At 58.0% G+C, this 18,220-nt stretch overlaps 2 protein-coding genes across 5 annotated transcripts; both read left to right on the top strand.

The window, feature by feature from the left end:
• The first annotated feature begins 457 nt into the window (after positions 1-457).
• On the top strand, positions 458-3,838 carry TNNI3 (troponin I3, cardiac type). Its single transcript, XM_087871037.1, has 7 exons — positions 458-588; positions 975-1,056; positions 1,493-1,534; positions 1,859-1,990; positions 2,378-2,467; positions 2,988-3,164; positions 3,703-3,838. The coding sequence occupies exons 1-7, from the start codon at positions 578-580 to the stop codon at positions 3,784-3,786; spliced, it is 618 nt and encodes a 205-aa protein (XP_087727163.1). The 5' UTR covers positions 458-577; the 3' UTR covers positions 3,787-3,838.
• Positions 3,839-5,123: 1,285 nt separating this feature from the next.
• Positions 5,124-16,345, top strand: TNNT1 (troponin T1, slow skeletal type). 4 transcript variants are annotated; one of them, XM_045789317.2, is made up of 14 exons: positions 5,124-5,180; positions 7,042-7,083; positions 7,186-7,199; positions 7,384-7,413; positions 7,641-7,673; positions 8,394-8,415; positions 10,319-10,379; positions 10,662-10,778; positions 10,989-11,066; positions 12,970-13,083; positions 13,499-13,608; positions 15,438-15,528; positions 15,625-15,665; positions 16,206-16,345. In XM_045789317.2, exons 2-14 carry the CDS (start codon positions 7,052-7,054, stop codon positions 16,249-16,251), a joined length of 789 nt encoding a protein of 262 aa, XP_045645273.1. In that variant the 5' UTR covers positions 5,124-5,180; positions 7,042-7,051; the 3' UTR covers positions 16,252-16,345. The 4 variants fall into 4 exon arrangements, with proteins under 4 accessions (XP_045645273.1, XP_045645271.1, XP_045645274.1 ...); XM_045789315.2 differs by lacking the exon at positions 5,124-5,180 and having other exon boundaries at positions 7,132-7,199; XM_045789318.2 differs by lacking the exons at positions 5,124-5,180; positions 7,641-7,673.
• Positions 16,346-18,220: the final 1,875 nt, after the last annotated feature.

The following is an 18,220-nucleotide window of genomic DNA, read 5'->3' as shown; positions in this document are numbered from 1 at the left end:
CTGGGTCTGAAGGAGGAGGGGCTGTGGGCCTGGACTCTTGGGCCCAAGGGAGGAGGGGCTGTGGGTCTGGACTCCTGGGTCTGAGGGAGGAGGGGCTGGGGGCCTGGACTCCTGGGTCTGAGGGAGGAGGGCTTGAGGGTCTGGACTCCTGGGTGTGAGAGAGGAGGGTGTGGGGGTCTGAAGTCCTGGGTCTGAGAGAGGAGGGAAATGGAGGTGTGGACTTCTGAGTCTGAGGGAGGTGGAGGGGCTGGGGGCCTGGACTCCTGGGTCTGAAAGAGGAGGGGGCTGGCGGCTTCCCAGGCCGCCAAGGTGGAAGGGTGATCCAGCTGGAGCATGGCCCACCCCACCCCTCACGCGCTCTGGTTATCTCGCATCCTGGGCTGGGGGAGGAGGTGACAGCAGTATATTTAGTCTCAGTCCACGCCCCTTATCTCAGTGTCCCCAGCGAAGCCTTAGCAGCCTAGACGAGACCGAAGCCCCGAGGGCCTTCAAGGTCACCCCTGACGCCCCCTCACTGACTCTCCAAGCTCCCCTTACCCCTTCTCTGCCTCCTGCAACCCCTGGCCTGCGTCTCAGCATGGCGGACGAGTGAGTACAGCTTCGTAAACTTGTAAACTTCCGACTCCAGAGGCCCGAAGCGGTGGGAGGTGGGACTGCGAAGCTGGACATGCGTGTCTGCAGGAGGGAAGAGTGGGAATCAGATCCCCTAGGCCTCGAGGGCGGGAGAGCTGGTGGGGCGGCCTCTATGGTCCCTTAGACTGGACGGGACACTGGCCCACCATTAATCCCCCCCTCCCGGTCTCTCCCTCCAGGAGCGGCGATGCGGTGAGAGCGGTCATGGGGTAGGGGCGACCGGCAGGGGAGGGCGCAGCAGGGCAGGGCCTGGTGCGGGAGGCTGCAACCCCAGCAGACGGCGTGGAGGGGGACTGGGTGGGGGGCCCGGCGGTGACGCGACTCCGTTCCCCCAACCTCAGGTGCCCACCCCCCGCTCCGGCCCCGATCCGACGCCGGTCCTCGGCCAACTACCGCGCGTATGCCACGGAGCCGCACGCCAAGGTGAGGGCGGGGCTGCACGGGTCAGGGTTCAGAGTCCGCAGAGGAGGGCGGCTCCTAGGGATGGGGGCGGGGCCAAAGCCTCCGACGGGGCGAGGCTTTGGTCGTGGGCGGAGCCGAGGAGCACGCAGCACATCAAGGGCGGGGTTTTGCAGAGGAAGGGCTCGGATTGGTGAGACCTGCCTATGGGCGGAGTTCCGTTGCCCATGGGAACTGCGATTGCTTAGGGTATAGAGGGCGGCACCTAACCAGTACGGGGCCAGGATTGGTGGATGGGGATGAGGGGCGTGGCTTCCCGTAGATTCGGGGCTGGAGGTGGAGGCAGGCCCAAAGCTAGACCAGGTGTGAGGGAGTAGCTGTGAGGCCCCGCCCCCCCGCCGCCACCGTCCGTCTTCCATTCCCCGCCCTGATTGTTCCTTGCTTCATTCCACCCCGGCAGAAAAAGTCCAAGATCTCCGCCTCGAGGAAACTGCAGCTGAAGGTGCCGAAGGGCCTGGAGGGGGCGCCTAGGTGTCCTCAGGGGGCAGAGCTTGAGGGTTGGGAGCATGGGGGCGGGGCCTCCGATGGCGAGTGGGCGGGGCTTGGGTGCGGCGTCTTTATGGGCGTGGCTTGTGGCCAGCAGCCCCGTTACGGGGCGGAGCCTTGGAACGTTGGACCCGACCTTGAAGGGGAGTGTCTCTGGAGGACAGCTGACCGGGCCTGGGACTAGAGAGAGGGCTGTCCTGGCCAGGGCGGCTTCCCCGGTGTGGCGCGGCTCTCATCCGCTATCCTGGGTGGGCTGCCGTCCCTGGTTTCCCCTCCGCAGACCCTGATGCTGCAGATTGCGAAGCAAGAGCTGGAGCGGGAGGCGGAGGAGCGGCGCGGAGAGAAGGGGCGCGCTCTGAGCATGCGGTGCCAGCCCCTGGAGTTGGCCGGGCTGGGCTTCGCCGAGCTGCAGGTACCCGCTCTCATCACGGACTCCTGTCCAGCTGGGGATCCAAGGTTCCTAATGTCCGGTCTTGCATCCTTGGGACTTACGGGTCTAGTCACTATCCCTTACTTCTACTGGGGACCTGGGGGTCCAGTCTACCAATCCTTACCCTCAGGAGTTCAGAAATATGGCCTGCAGCTGCCTACAGTCTCAAAATCCAGAGGTTGATTTCTCCAGCCCCAATTCCGTCAGATTCTCAGGACTCCTGGCTCCTAGGACCCTTTGTTCGAGCTGCCCCAGTGTCCGGCTTCAAACTACTCTTCCAGGACCTGATGTCCAGACCCCCAGCCCCTCCTCCCTCAGACTCAGGAGTCAGGGTCGCCCCCATCACATACACCACAATTCCTTGACCAGGACTTGTGCCGAGAGCTCCATGCCCGCGTGGACAAAGTGGATGAAGAGAGATACGATGTGGAGGCGAAAGTCACCAAGAACATCACGGAGGTGGGGCGTACTGGGCAGTCTTGGTCTCTGCAGGGTAGGGTCTGGTGCCTTGCCCCCTTGCAGCTGCTCGTGGCTGCAGACACCAGGAGACCCAGGACAGCTCTGTGGGCCTGGAAGGGACGAGGCAGAAGAATGAGTGTAGAGTGGTTAGAGAAGGCTGTTCCAGGCAGAGCGAACAGCATGCAAAAGCCAGGAGATGGGAAAGCAGAAGATGTGTCTGGAAATGTGTAGCTGGAGCATCGCATGTTGATGAGTGAGCTCAGGCGTGGGTCAGGGAATTGTGGGGTGCACGCAGCTGGACGAGGATGTGTCAGTGTTTTGCAGAGAGGAGGCTGGGCAGATCGGGAAGGACTTACAGTTACTGGACGAGGCCCTTGGGCTTTTTCCCGAAGGCAGTGGGAGCTGAGCCTGGATGAGGCCTCCATAGGCTTGGAGAGAGATAGGAGGGAAATGTAGGGTGAAAGCATGGGGCTGGGGGAGGTGGGGGGGGGTCTCCACCTCCCCTTATGGCTGCCCCCAGATCGCAGATCTGACCCAGAAGATCTTTGACCTTCGGGGCAAATTCAAGCGGCCCACCCTGCGGAGGGTGAGGATCTCTGCGGATGCCATGATGCAGGCACTGCTGGGCGCCAGGGCTAAGGAGACCTTAGACCTGCGGGCCCACCTCAAGCAGGTGAAGAAGGAGGACACAGAGAAGGTGAGTGTGGCTCGGGTCAGGAAAGGAGGTGCTCAGAGGAGAGGGTGCGGGGGACAACAGTCCTAGGGCCTAAGCTCAGGGCAGATGGTACTTGGAGTTATGGGGAGAAGAATCTGGTAAGGGGTCCTCAATAGGAACTGTAGGAGGGGCATAGGAAGTGCAAGAGGAAGACGGAAGCTAGGAGGGGAAGCCAGGAAGTGCACTAGGGAGAAAGGAAGTAGCGAGGAGTCAGGAAGCATGTGAGGTCTATAGGATGTCCATGAGAGAGAAAAGTAGTGCATGGGGGAGACAAGAAGGGGAAGACGCAGAGTCTAATAGGAAGAGATGTGAGCAAGGAGGCCCGCAGTGTGTGAGGAAGACAGGATGTGCAAGGGGGCAAATGTGATGGGATTGCCTGAGGGGACAAGAAGTGTTCCAGAACCAGATCCTGGGATGGACACCCAAAACACAGTGGCCCAGCAGGCTGGAGGGTGGGCAGAAGATATTTGAGAGACTGTAGACCAGGGAGAGACCCTAACCCTTGACCCCATTCCTCCAGGAAAACCGGGAGGTGGGAGACTGGCGTAAGAACATCGATGCACTGAGTGGAATGGAGGGCCGCAAGAAAAAGTTTGAAGGCTGAGCCGGCCTGCCGCCTGTCCTAGCCCTGAAGAATAAAGCTTCTCTCTGAGCTAGGAGTGGCTGCATGTCTGCTGTCTGGGGGGTGAGGTGTGAGGGAGATGAGAAGACGGAGGGGAGGGCCCCCCAAAGCCACACCACGCCACAGGAGCAGAGCTGGTCTGCAGTATGGGGCATTCTCAGCCCCTCTGCTGCACGGGGGTGCACAGAGAGGCCCAGACCAAGGCCCTAAGAGAGAGACACCCACAGACACAGAGCCAGAGACCCGCAGAGAGGGAGAAAGACAGAGATTCCTAGAAAGATGTGCAAAGCAAGGGGCAACGGAGAAGCAGATGTACAGCAGAAAGCACGGAGACGACTGCAAGAGGCAGAAATAGGGACCCAAGAGGGAGAACGGCAGAGACATGGAGAAGGACGCCCCAGAAAGAGTTAGAAAGACAGAGACACGGATCCAGAGCCAAGGAGAGACAGAAACAGGGTCACCGACAGACACCAACAGACGGACACCGAGAGAGGCAGATTCACAGAGACACGCACGGAAATGCAGAGACAAAAATGAGCGGGGAGACACAGGGAGTGAAAGACAGACTCGGAGAGATGCAGACAGAGCCTGAAAGAGACCCAGAGAGAACCCCAGAGAAATGCCCGGAAATAGGGAGAGACAGAGACAGGGAGAGGCAGGACGGGTGGCTGGCTCCCCTAGAGTTCAAGGTCATGGTGTGGCCGGGGAAAGGGGGACAGGAATACCAAAACGGATCAGTGTCAAATGGAGGTGGGGGAGCGTGAGGTCGCTGGGGCCTGACACCACACCCTCTCCCCTCCCCCGACCCACACCTGCTTCCCAGCTTTAGCGCCTGTTGTCACCAGGGTGGAATCCTGGTGGCAGACAAAAGGGTGGGGGTGGGGAGGGGGGAGACAGACACACACAGACAAGAGTCACAGAGACAAAGGAAAGAAGGACACTGTCAGAGTGACACAGAAACCGCAACCAGAGCCATACAAGAGAAATTGCCCCTTGTACTCCCTTTGTCAATAAGTATTCTCCAGGGACCTACTGTGCGCGGAGCCCAGGGACTTCAAAGCATAGAGTACAGCCTGCTGTAAGGGAGGTGGGGAGCCCAGAGGCTGGACGTCACCTGACCCGGCCTGGGTTCAAGGCGGTGCTGATGGGATGGAGGGGTCCCCGAGAAGCCAGGAGGTGCCAGGATCCTGAATGTGGAGCCAGAGTGGGGGCAGGGCAGCCTCTGCGCTGGGACTCTAGGCTGGAGAAAGGAATTCTCTGGCCCTCCCTCTCCCGTGGGGGGCGGGGCCGAGCCTCCGCTATAAACCCAGGGGTGCTTCAGCTCGGTCAGCAAGGCTCTGTCCCGCCGTTCACGGACTCTGCAGACCCAGCCTTAGGTAATGGTTTTGGGGTCTCCAGGGGCTTTGGACTTGGGGGGAGGACATGAGGCGTGGGAGACATGAGGGGTGTGAAGAGCTATGGAGGTGGAGGGGGCACAAGATGAAGTCTGGGGAATTCCGGGGAAGCTCAGGCTTTAGGGGGACTGAGGACAGAGGTGTTAGGATTTGGGAGTTACAGAGTCTGGGGTGTCCCAGAATATAACACCTTCAGACCTAGGAGGGCTGAGATCTGAGTCAGAGGGAATCTCAGGGATTGGGAGTTTCTGGGCTTGGACGTTTGATGGTCTGGGGGTCAGGACAGGGAGCCTCAGGCTCTGGGATTTGAGAATTGAGGTCTCCGGGTCTGAAGCCTTATGACTGGAGGTGTCAACATTTGGGGCATCATGAATGCACCTCTGAGCTTGGGCATCTGGGGTTAGGGGTCTCAAGATGTTGAGGCTTCAGAATGTAGGTGCCAAGACCTAGGGCATCCAGATCTGAGGCTGTCTCAGCCCAGAGTCTGCAGTCTCAAGAACTGGGGTCTCAGAAGCCGGAGACATGAGGACTTGCTTGTCCCCAGAAACCAGGGGCATCATCAATTGGGGTCTCAGGATCTGTAGGTCTCAGGATTTGGGGTTCTCTTAACCTGGGTACTGTAGGTCCTGGGGGATCTCAAAGATGCGATCCTGTCTATGTAGGGGTCAGGATGAGGTCTGTGGACAGAGTTGCTCTTGACATGTCCTGCCTCCTCCAAATTTGTGGGTCGTGGGGCAAGGAGGGGACAGGTGGGAAGACAACCAGCCAGGGGGGAGGGGGAGGGGTGGGAGAGGGAGCTGGTGTGACTAATTCTCCCAGGGGCCTCCCCCCTTGAATCCCTTCTTAGGAAATGTCCTCTGTTTCACCATGTACGACATCCCCCCGAAATAGCCTTTGGGGGGTGGGGCAGCTATTGTCTTCAGGCCACAGTCCCTTACCAAATACCTTCTCCTAATCCCCACTCAGATCAGGTTCCCATGGACATGTCAAAAGACAAAAGAGGACAGCTGTGGTGGTGGAGGGGCAGGGGCTGTGCCCCAACCACACCTCCCAGAGCCCTTTCCCTCTCAGGGCCCCCAGCCCCTCCTCCCTCAGATCCAGGAATCCAGCCCCTAGCCCCCTCCTCCCTCAAACCCAGGAGTCCAGACCCCCAGCCCCTCCTCCTTCAGCCCCAGGAGCCCAGTCCCCCAGCCCCTCCTCCCTCAGACCCAGGAGTCCAGCCCCCAGGCCCCTCCTCCCTCAGACCCGGGAGTCCAGCCCCCCAGCCCCTCCTCCCTCAGATCCAGGAGTCCAGGCCCCCCAGCCCCCTCCTCCCTCAGACCCAGGAGTCCAGACCCCCCCAGCCCCCTCCTCCCACAGACCCGGGAGTCCGGCCCCCAGACCCTCCTCCCTCAGATCCGGGAGTCCAGCCCCCAGCCCCTCCTCCCTCAGACCCGGGGGTCCAGACCCCCCAGGCCCCTCCTCCCTCAGACCCAGGAGTCCAGACCCCAGCCCCCTCCTCCCTCAGACCCAGGAGTCCAGGCCCCCAGCCCCCTCCTCCCTCAGACCCAGGAGTCCAGACCCCCCCAGCCCCCTCCTCCCACAGACCCGGGAGTCCGGCCCCCAGACCCTCCTCCCTCAGATCCGGGAGTCCAGCCCCCAGCCCCCTCCTCCCTCAGACCCAGGGGTCCAGACCCCCCAGGCCCCTCCTCCCTCAGACCCAGGAGTCCAGACCCCAGCCCCTCCTCCCTCAGACCCAGGAGTCCAGGCCCCCAGCCCCCTCCTCCCTCAGACCCAGGACTCTGGCCCCCAGCCCCCTCCTCCATCGGGACCCCAGCTCACTCGCGTGTTCTCCGGTCCTCAGGTCACACAGGATGTCGGACGCCGAGGAGCAGGAATATGAGGAGTGAGTGGCGCTGGCGGGAGGGCTGGGGGAGGTAGGACGCTCTCCTAGCTCCAACACGTCTAACTCTACCTCTCGCTCTTTCCTTCCCACCCCTGCCCGCAGGGAGCAGCCCGAAGGTGAGTGGGGAGTGGGCGGGCCTCGGGGACCTGGGGACACGCACGCGGGAGGCGAGAGGGCAGCGCGCTCGCCCGCAGCCCCCACCCCCTGAGGTTGCGGCGCCCTTCGCTTGCCCTCTGCGCAAGGCCGACGGCCCCGCGGGGCTCCTAACCCTGCATTCTCGGCCCCTGTCCCCCTTTCCAGAAGAGGAGGCTGCGGAGGAGGAGGAGGAAGGTGAGGCCTGGCCCCCGCAGGTCTGCAGCCGGAGGCAGCCCAGCGGGGCCGGGTGGGGAGGGGGCGCTGGGCGGGGCGGGGCCGGCGGGCGCTGGGCTCCCGACCGCCCCGGCTTCAGGTCCTTTAACAGCCTCTCCCCTCTCTTTCCTCTCTGCCCCCCACACCCCGGCGTGGCCGCTCCCCCTCGCTCCCCCATCCTCGCTTCTCCCCTGCCTCCTCCTCCCCAGCCGCCGAGGAGCCGGAGCCGGTGGCAGAGCGAGGTAACCGCGGCTGCTTCGCTTCCCGAGACGGATTTCCTCGGGCCCTGACCCCTGCGAGGACCCCCTGCGCCCCCGTAACCCTCCCAGGCCCGGTCCTTTAAGCCCCGGAGAGCTCGCGCGCCCTCTGGTGTCCACGAAGGGAAATCGCCTCGCTGAGGCTTTAACCCTTTCCCTTCCTTCTTAAAGGGACCGACACCCAAGCCTTCTTCCCCAGCCTGGAGGAATACTTGTAGAAGGGTTGGATGTTTGCGGACAGGCACCGCGCCCCGCATCTTCGTCCCCGACCCTGTCATTTTTTTCCTCCATATACATTCAAAGGTTGGGGCCTTAGTTGCAGAAGGGGCTCTCCCTGGGAGTCTGGATTCCTGTGTCCCCAGGGGGGAGGGGCTGGGGACACCCAGCAGTGCTAGGTGTAAATGGAGAAGAGCAGGAGCTCTGGGTATGTAGAAGGAGGAAGGTCTGGGGGGTTGGACCCCTGGGTTCCCAGAGAAGTGGGAGGGGGATGCCCACACCAGTTCTGAATGTATATCTGATGCGTGTGAACCTCTTCCTCCTTTACGGCCACCCTGATTTCCCTTCCGCCCTCTTCTCCCCCGACTCATGCCTCTCCCCCAGAGCTGCTCCTGGGGGCTGTGGCTTGGAGGGGGGTTCCCTCTTCTGCGTATGTCAGGCCCACCCCCATGAACTCTTGCTAATTATGTTTTTGTATCTCCCCATTAGAAGAGGAGCGCCCCAAACCAAGGTGAGATCCTAGAGAGCTTGGGGGGGGGGCCCATTCACATCCTCGTAAATATGTCCCCCACCCCCAGAGACAGAGAAGGCAGAAAAGGAGAGTGGGACACTTGAAACAGGAAAGGAGAGTGATTCCTTCTTTCAGCAAATGGTCCAGAGAACTTTCCGTGGCATTTGGCCAGTCATATTTCATCTGCTCTGTTGGTGAAACAGACCCAGATACAGTGATGGTAGCACACAAGAGGGCCCTACATTTGCCCTAGGCAGTCAAGGAAGGCTTCCCAGGGGAGGTGATGCCAGAGCCCTAAGGGATGAGGAGTTCACCAGCTGGAGGAGGTGGGAGGGATATTATGGAGGAGAAAGCTGTGGGGTGCACACACGGTGCAGTGGCCGGATCTAGGTCACTCTTTTGGGGACCAGGTACAGACACGGGTCATTCTGTTGGTGAAGGTCCTAAACTAGGCAGATCTGTGGAGGCCATGAGAGCTCGTGAGGGCAGAGGGTTCTGGAGGAGGTGACACTGGGGCCAAAAGCTTGGAGATGCAAGGAGGCAACAATCTGAGCATGAGAAAAAAACCTAGAAGCAGAGTTCTGTGTGTTGGTGTGGGCAGTGGTGCCAATTTCATTGTGGCTAGAGCGTAGAGTGCGAGAAGGGGTGGGGTCATGCAGGGTTTTGAACAGGAGGCATTGGGTCAGAGCTGACTGAGAGACCAAGGGGGAGCAGGGAAGTCTTGTTGGAGGAGGGAAGGCCTCAGGAGGTGCAGTATATCAGGGGAAGGGCATTGCAGGCAGAGGGAACAGCATGTGCAAAGGCCCAGGGGAGCAAAGGCACATGACATAGCCAGGGAGCCATGAAATGTGGTGTGTGTCTGTGAGGGAGGAGAGAAGTTGCTGGAGGAGTTGACGGGGGCCAGATGGAGAAAGGCTTTGAATGCTGAGTTGCTTGGACTTGGTCTTAAGGGTGAGCTCTGAGCTAAAGTCATGAAGGAAGATGAACTGAAGGTGAACAGCTGGAGGCTGGGAGGCCAGGAGGAGGCTGGCATGAAGGTTCACAGTGGAGGGGCTGAGGCCTGAGCTGAGCAGGGGACATGGGGTGGAACAGGGGAACGGACTGGGGAGATGCCCAGGCAGAGAGGCCAGGACTTGCCGTTGGGGCAAGGGGAGGGAGGAGGTGAGCACATCTGCTTGGGGGCTGGGCTGTAGAACCCGAGGGGCAGTGCAGCCACCCCTCCATCTTGGAGAAGTTGATGAGCTCGGTGGAGGCGTGGTCTGTGAGAATGCTGGGAATGTTCAGGGGGTACCTATTTACCCGAGTCTGGGATCCCGGAGAGAGTCCGGCTGGAGACAGAGGTGGTGAATCCTCAGTAATTGATGATAATCAAAGTCACGCGAGTGAACGACATGGATCGTGAGAGTTTCCTATGAATAAATAAAAGGGCGAAACTCTTCAAAGGGCCCTCTGGGGACAAGGAGACAGAGGTGGGACAGCCAGACGAGTAGGAAGCAAATCAAGCGAAGGTGCTGTTTTAAAAAGCAGAGAATTCTAATTAAGGTGTGGGCTAGGGCAGACCCCAGGGAGCACCACCCACAATGCAAGCCACATATGTAAATATCTGTATTTTTACAAGCTGCGTTTTAAAAAGTAAAACAAAGCAGGTTAAATTAAGCTTCATAGCATTTTTAAATTCACCCTGTTATATCTGCAATTTCATCATTTCAACATGTAATCCATAGGAGACATTATTAGTGAAATATATTACATTCTTTTGTTTGAACCAAGTGTTTGAAATCCAGCGTATTTCACAGACAGCCCATGGAATCTAGAATCGGACCAGCCACCTGTCAGCCTCCCGAACCGGGAGCGCCATCAGGGAGCTCAGGCTGCTCAGTCTCTCCCCCTTTCCACCCATCAGGCCTGTGGTCCCTCCTCTGATCCCTCCGAAGATCCCAGAAGGGGAACGTGTGGACTTCGATGTAAGTAAGGGACATCTAGTCCCCAGGTGCCTTTGTGCAAATTAGGAAGAGGCGCCCCTGGCTTCTCCCTTCTTTCGGAGTCCCCTGAAACGGACCGAATGGGCCGCTAGTGCCACCTGCTGGGGAACATCGCGAACAGCGGCTCCCTGTCCCCTAAACTGTCCCAGTCCGTTTTTGCAGGCAAGGGCCCGGGCCCGGACGTGTCTCAGAGGCACGCACAGGTGGGTGCCTGGCCCCCCGCACTGCCTGGGGTTGACGCGGTCCCCACCCTCCGTCCTGCAGGACATCCACCGGAAGCGCATGGAGAAAGATCTCCTGGAGCTGCAGACGCTTATCGATGTGCACTTTGAACAGCGGAAGAAAGAGGAAGAGGAGCTCATTGCGCTGAAAGAGCGCATTGTGAGTGGAGGGAGGTGGGGTTCCGCAAATGCCTCCCTCACCCCGTGCCGTCCTGGGGCTGGGAATGGTTCCCATCCAGTACAGACCCGAGGCTGAATCATTTGGGAACTTGTCCAAGTCGGTGGCCACACTCAAACTAGCTCGTCTCTGCTCTTGACCTCCTTGGGGAGGGGGCGTCCCTGCACCCCCTCATTCTTCTGTCTCCCCCAGGAGCGGCGCCGGGCTGAGAGAGCTGAACAACAGCGCTTCCGAACCGAGAAGGAGCGTGAGCGTCAGGCCAAGCTGGCGGTGGGTGCCTCCCCTGCGCTGCGAGACCAAATGTTACTTCTTCAGCTGGGTGCTCTATTTCCCATGATGTTTTCTGCTGTCCTGAGAAAGTCCTTGCACTGTATTATTCAAGGATCTTTCCGCTGGAAGGGACAGAAACCCCAATGCAAACTGGATTCAGCAGAAAGAGAATGTTATTGGCTCATATAACTAAAAAGTGTGGAGTGTGACTTGATTCAGGTGCGGCTGGATCAAGGAACTCAAATGAGATCACAAAGACCCAGCTTTTCTTTCCCTATCCCTGGGCCCATGTTTCTGTGGAATGAGGTCATGGTGGGTTTGCCTGGGATGTTCCTGGCCTGAGCCCTGAAAATCTTGTATCCCATCAGTCCCAGGCCACCCAGATGGTTGGTCACCCTACTGGACACCCCGTTCTCAGGCAGGAGTGGCAAGTGATCACCAGCAACTCTGGCTCTCGCTCCTCTTTTATCTGTCTTCCACATGATTCTGGGATGAGTTCAGATTGGTCACCTGTCCGTCTTGGAGGGAATTGCTGACTAGTTGTAGAAGATTGGTTAGAATGCTCCCATGGGTGTTGGCTTTGGAAACATGGTCTGCCTTGGCATCAAGGAGTGGCCCACTTGAATCACTTTTCAAGATTAGGAGGAAGGTGACATGGTAGGCGTCATGCTGGTCTCCCAGAGATGTTCACATCCTAATTCCCAGAGTCTATGCATATGGTACCTTGCATGGCAAAAGGGACTTCGCAGATGGGATTAAGGATCTTGAGGTGGGGGATGATTCTGGATATCCAGAGGGGCCTCATGTTATCATAAGTGTCCTTGCAAGAGGGAGGCTGTAGGGTCAGAGTCAGAGGTGTTTGAAGATGCCGCTCTGCTAGCAGGGGGAGGGGCCAGGAGATAGGGATGCAGGCAGCCGCTAGAGGCGAGGGCAATTCGCCCCTAGAGCCTCCGCAGGGAACCGGCCCTGTTCTGATTTTAGCCCAGAAGACCCATTTCAGACTTCCGACATGCAGAACTGTAAGGCGATAAACTTGTGCTATTTTTTTTTAAGATTTTTATTTATTTATTTGACACAGAGAGAGAGAGTGAGAGCACAAGCATGGGGAGTGGCAGAGGGAGAGGGAGAAGCAGGCTCCCCACTGAGGAGAAAGCTGGACACGGGGCTCCATCCCAAGAGCCTGGGATCAGGACCCGAGCTGAAGGCAGACGCTTAACTGACTGAGCCACCCAGGCGCCCCTAACTTGTGCTGTTTTAAGCTATTAATTGTGCAAATTACAGCAGCAATAGGAAACCAGTTCAGATGGGGCATGCTCGACATGCAGAAGCCGTCATGCCCCCTCGCCAGCGCTTCCAGTGGGGACAAAGGTTGGTCTGGACAAGCCACTATTTCTGGAACATGGGGCTGCCTTCACTAGACATTCTAGAACCCCATCCTCAGGCTCAAGGCCATCGGCTGCTTTAGTGCTCCAAGTCCCCGACCCCTATCACCAGTCACCCTCCTGCATCCTCTGAGACTGTCATTCTTGTCTCATGAGAATAAAGGAGACGAAGGCCCAAAGAGGGGGAGTATCTGCACTGAGGCCACACAGCAACGCCCAGCATTGGCCATGCAGACTGGAGGAATGCAGAAAAAAGCAGGAATATCCCTTCCCCATTTTAAAAGTTCTGCTTGGGGGATATGAAGACCCCGAGAGGAGCAGGGACTTGCAGGCGGTCACAGAGCCAGGCCTGGAAGGGCCGGGAGCAGAATGTTTGCGTTTTTGCCTGTTCTGACATTGACTTTGTCTCATGTCCCGGGTCTGATGGATCCCTGCTTCACTCAGCTCCCACATCCCCATCTCAGACCCCTTCCCTGCAGGGGGTGGGCAAGGCCTTGGGGTTAACCCCTTTCTTCCCTCAGGAGGAGAAGATGCGCAAGGAGGAAGAGGAGGCCAAGAAGCGGGCTGAGGATGATGCCAAAAAGAAGAAGGTTCTGTCCAACATGGGAGCCCATTTTGGGGGTTATCTGGTCAAGGTGAGTTCAGCCCCTTGGGATCTAAGGTCTATGTTCCCAAGGAGGAAGCAACTGAGGGCCTAGACTCCTGCTTCTTGATGGAGGTGGAGGCTGGGGGCTGGGACTCCTGGGTCTGAGGGAGGACGGGCCGGGGGTCTGGGCTCCTGGGTCAGAGGGAGGAGGGGGTGGGGGCCTGGGCTCCTGGGTCTAAGGGAGGAGGGGCCGGGGGCCTGGACTCCAGGGTCTGAGGGTGGAGGGAGCTGGGGGCCTGGACTCCTGGGTCTGAGGGTGGAGGGAGCTGGGGGCCTGGACTCCTGGGTCTGAGGGTGGAGGGAGCTGGGGGCCTGGACTCCTGGGGTAGGGACGAAGTGGTGAGCTCAGCCCCCTGGGTTCTGATCTATCCCACAGTTCAGTATGTCCCCTTCCCTACCCTCAGGCAGAACAAAAGCGCGGTAAGCGCCAAACAGGTCGGGAGATGAAAGTGCGCATCTTGTCTGAGCGTAAAAAGCCTCTGAACATCGACCACATGGGAGAAGACCAGCTCCGGTAGGTGGGGTGGGGGGCTCAGGGTGGGAGGGGGCTGGTTGTAAGACAGCGAGATAAGGGGACCCTTCCCCAGTTCTGGGAGGGCAGAAGCCCAGGTCTGAGCCCTGGTGCTGTGTGACTTTGGCAAGTGTTCCCTTCTCTGGGCCTCTGTCGTCCCTGGGAAACATGTCACTTTTTGTGGGTACCATAACTTGTAGAGTCTGGGAGGTAAGATGGCGGGAAGCCAAACAAGATGGCTTACCGAGAGTTAGGAGATTATGTTGAGCTATTGATGTCCCCTGGAAACTCAGGAAGATCCCATCTTTATGTGAATTAAAGCCAGACATGCTGGTAAGAACTTTCCAGCCATGTCTCTGCCCCATGGGACTCTATCTGCCCCTTTACCTCCCATTCACATGACAGCCCATGTCTCATAAGCCACCAGAGGGAAGGCTGCAGAGGGCTTTTCCTTCTGGGGCCTCATCGGTAGCTTGATGTTCTCCGGTCTGGGCATGACTCATAAAGTCAGAAACCCCCACTGCTCCAGAGGCAGCACAGTGAGGGGGGCCGGAGCTCAGTGCCTGCTCCGCGACTTACTAGCTGTGTGATCTTAGGCACGTTAGGTAAGTTCTCTGAGCCCCACTTTCCTTACTGGTGAAATGAGGCCAGGATAACAAAGTCTACCTCAGACACTTGTGAAAGGTCCGTGAGGTGTTGATGATGTTGAGATAACAAAGTCTACCTCAGACACTTGTGAAGGGTCAGTGAGGTGATGTTGGTGATAACAAAGTCTACCTCAGACACTTGTGAAAGGTCCGTGACGTGATGGTGATGATGGTGATAACAAAGTCTACCTCAGACACTTGTGAAGGGTCAGTGAGGTGATGGTGATGAGATAAAGTCTACTTCATATACTTGGGTCCACTAATATTTAGGTCCAATTACCTCAATTTTATTCATTAGTTAAAGGCCATATGAGGGTCTATAACATTTTTCAAATAAAAATGTGCCCCAGAGTAGAGGGCAGTGGAAAGCTGGTAGCTAGCAAGACAAAACAAGCAATGGTAATAAGAAAATGAACAGTAGCACTGACTTTGAATGTGTGCTATGTTTCATTATACACCCTGTCACAGTTTTGTGCCACAGATTTTTATCAGTTAAGAATAAGTTTGGCCTCTCGTGAAGACACGTGTACATAGCAGCCTAAGATACAGAGGCTTATTTTCTCACATTAGAGAAATGTGAGACTAGCTAGGATGAAACTCTAGAAAATCACTAGACCCAGACTCCTGTTTCTCTGCTCCATTACACCTAGCCCGATATTTCCATCCTCAAAATCACCTCATGGTCAAATGTGGCTGCTCGGACTCCAGCCAACACATCTGAGCAGCAGGAAGAAGTTGCGCGGAAGGAGCCACAAAAGGCTTTCCAGGAAGCCCTACCCGGAGACCTGCTTTCATCCCATTGGCCACCCCTACTTACACGGGACATTTGGGACAGTGGCTTTTTAAAAGGGCCTATTGCAAAAGGTTGTGTCTAAGGAAGAACGGGAGAAGATGTACAAAGCAGGCAGCCACAGTTTTACGGAGAGGAGACAGGATCCTATTACCCGGCAAATGTCACAAACCGGAGAATGGCAAAGCTGGGACTTGAAGCAGGGCTTCCTGCCTCCAGAGCCTGGGTCCTTAACTATGACATTGTTCTCCCTTGGTGAAAAGGGAACTTGGAATGTGGGGACAGGGGGTAGAGACTTAGCTCTTCCCTTCCATTCAATGTGAATATTTTGGCCTCAGGTTCTCTCTGGGCTGAGAGAGGCCGGCCCCTCCCTGACAGCCCTTCTGCCCCACCAGGGAGAAGGCCCAGGAGCTGTCGGACTGGATCCACCAGCTGGAGTCTGAGAAGTTTGACCTGATGGAGAAGCTGAAGCAGCAGAAGTATGAGGTGAGCCCCATCTCCCAGGGAGGACGGTGCTCAGGGCAGGGGTGGGCCGTCCTGTCCCCGGGCCGTCCTCCCAGCATCCCCTTCTTTCCCGCGCAGATCAACGTTCTGTACAACCGCATCAGCCACGCCCAGAAGTTGTAAGTGTGCCTCCTCTGACTCTGGGGCTGGTCTCTCCTTCCCTGTCGCCCCTCACTCTGTGCGCCTCAGTCCCTCGCCCCTCAACAGCCTGCAGTGCCCAGAACAGCCCCCGCCCCAAGGGTCAGCAGGCTGAGAACCCCGCGCCACTTCTGTTCCTTGCTCTGCCTGTCCTGCTCGCTGTTCATGCATCCCTGTCTCCCACTTTCCGTCTCTTTCACCCCAGCTGTGGCCTCTCATCCATGCTACCCACTCTGCTCACGCATCCCTCCCTTCCCCCCAGCCCGTCCTCCCAAACACCCATCAGCACCCCCGGGAACATCCTGAGCTCCCCCCCTCACATCAGGTCCCGCAGGGGGGTGGGAGCCGGCCACAGACCGTCACCACCCCCGGCAGGGAACGGAGATCGCGTTTGCCTGCGCCTTCCTCTGGGCAGGGAGAGGGGGAGTTGGGGGGGCGGCGGACTTCCTGAGTTGAGTGCAGGACCCCTCTCAGGTTGGGGAGCCCCTCCTTCCTGACACCCTCTCACTCTTCTCCTACAGCCGGAAGGGGGCAGGGAAGGGCCGCGTTGGAGGCCGCTGGAAGTGAGGACCTGGGGCTGTGGGCGCCGTGGGCACGGGAGCCAGAGCCCTCGGAGTGTGGGTCCCATCTGTGGTTGAAATAAACGCGCCCCTGCACACACCTCCCAGTTCTCTGGCTGTCATTCCCGCGGAGCGGTGGCCTCCGTGTGTAGCCTGGCGCAGCGCGGGGGGAACCCTCACGGTCACTGCGGTGGTGGGTAACGTGGAGCCCCCCGCTGCAGGGAATGCAGCGCGGTGCGGCCACTCTGGAAACCAGTCGGGCAGCGCGGAGTTACTGTAGGACCCAGCAATGGCACGGCTGGGTGTCTGCCCGTCCCGAGTGAACACATGTGGCCTTCCGCACACACACTGCGCAGATGTCAGCCGCAGCATTACGCACGGCAGCCAAAAGGTGGAAACAGGCCCAATGCCCATCGACTAGTGGATGGTTTCCAGGCGCTATTACTCTGAAGTAAAAAGGGGCGAGGTCCTCACGGGCGCTGCAATGTCCAGGGATCTCAAAAAATCATGGTGCTCGGCGAAAGAAGCCAGACACAGAAGGCGCAGATTGTAGGATTTCATGTATGTGAATCGTCCAGAGGGCAAGTCCATGGAGGCAGGAAGGAGATCGGGGGCTTTCAGGGGCTGGGGGAGGGCAGGATGGGGGTGCTGAAATGCTTGAAATTAGTGGTGATGGTAGCACGCACAACCCTGTGAATACAAAAAGTGCTCAACTGTACTTTAAAAAAAAATTGAGAAAGAGAGAGCATGGCGGGAGGGGTTGCTCAGGGAGAAGCAGACTCCCGGCTAAGCAGGGAGCCGGTCAAGGGGGCTCCATCCCAGGACCCTGAGATCATGACCTGAGCCAAAGGCAGACCCTTAACCAGCTGAACCATACAGGTGCCTCCTGTACACTTTTTAAAAAGATTTTATTTTTAAGCGATCTCTATGCCCATCCTGGGGGTCGAACTCAAAATCCTGAGATCAAGAATCGCATGCTCTAGGACAGAGCCCACCAGGCACCCCCTGAACTGTACGCTTCAAACAGGCCCCCCTCCCAGTGTGAATCATATCTGAATTTTAAAATACAAAAGCAACCCAAACAAAACAATTTGTGAAGTTGCTCACAGGAGGACCCCCCTCTCGGTGACAAAGCAATGCCCGCCATTTGCTGTTCCACCTTTGTGACCATCAGGAGGAACAGACAGACCCGAGCATGTAGGCCTGGAATCTTAGCCTGAAATCTCCACTATCAGTGGCTTAGGGAAGGTTGCCGACCCCTCCCACATAGTTGAGATGGGGGCTCTGTCTTGTGACGCTGATCTGGCCTGGCTCCTTGAGTTGGGTGGCTATCATCCCGAGGCTGTTGCGTCTGTCCATAGCACCTGTAGGCTGAAGTCCTACCCTGCAGTGTGATGGGGTGTGGAGGTGGGGTCTTTGAGAGGTAATCAAGCTTAGATGAGGTCCTGAGGGTAGAGCCCTATCGTGGGTTTAGTGTCCAGAGCACTCTCTCTCCACCATCGGAGGACACAGCAGGGAGGTGGCCTTTGCAAGCCAAGAGGAGGGCTGTCTCCAGAAGCCGACCCCGCAGGCACCCCTGACCTCAGGTTTCCAGCCTCCAGCACTGTGAGAAATGAAGGGGTGCGGCTTAACCACGTTTGTCCTCGCAGCCTGAGTTGACCAGGACGCTAAGACTGCTCCCCCAGCTCTGGTTCCAGGCAGCAGGAAGGGGCAAAGCAGAAGAAGGAGACAGGCTGTCACCTCTGCTACCCCCCCACCCCAGGCAGAAGTTAATTATATTGCCACCTGGAGTTGTTTGCTCTAGGTGGCCTGTGAAGCCCGGCTTAAAATCAGCGGTAGAAGGGAACATGAATAATGCGGGACAACCAAGTCTCTGCCCCCCCGGGGGCATCGGTGAAACCACTATTTCTCTGTTCATTACATCTGATCACACAGCATGTGGCTTTTAACCAGCAGACCCAGACTAATTGCCTGCC

This window comes from Ursus americanus, chromosome 21 (assembly GCF_024610735.1).
Source record: "Ursus americanus isolate L20-20 chromosome 21, mUrsAme1.1.p, whole genome shotgun sequence".
NCBI lineage: Eukaryota > Metazoa > Chordata > Mammalia > Carnivora > Ursidae > Ursus > Ursus americanus.
This window is presented reverse-complemented; position numbering and strand designations above follow the sequence as displayed.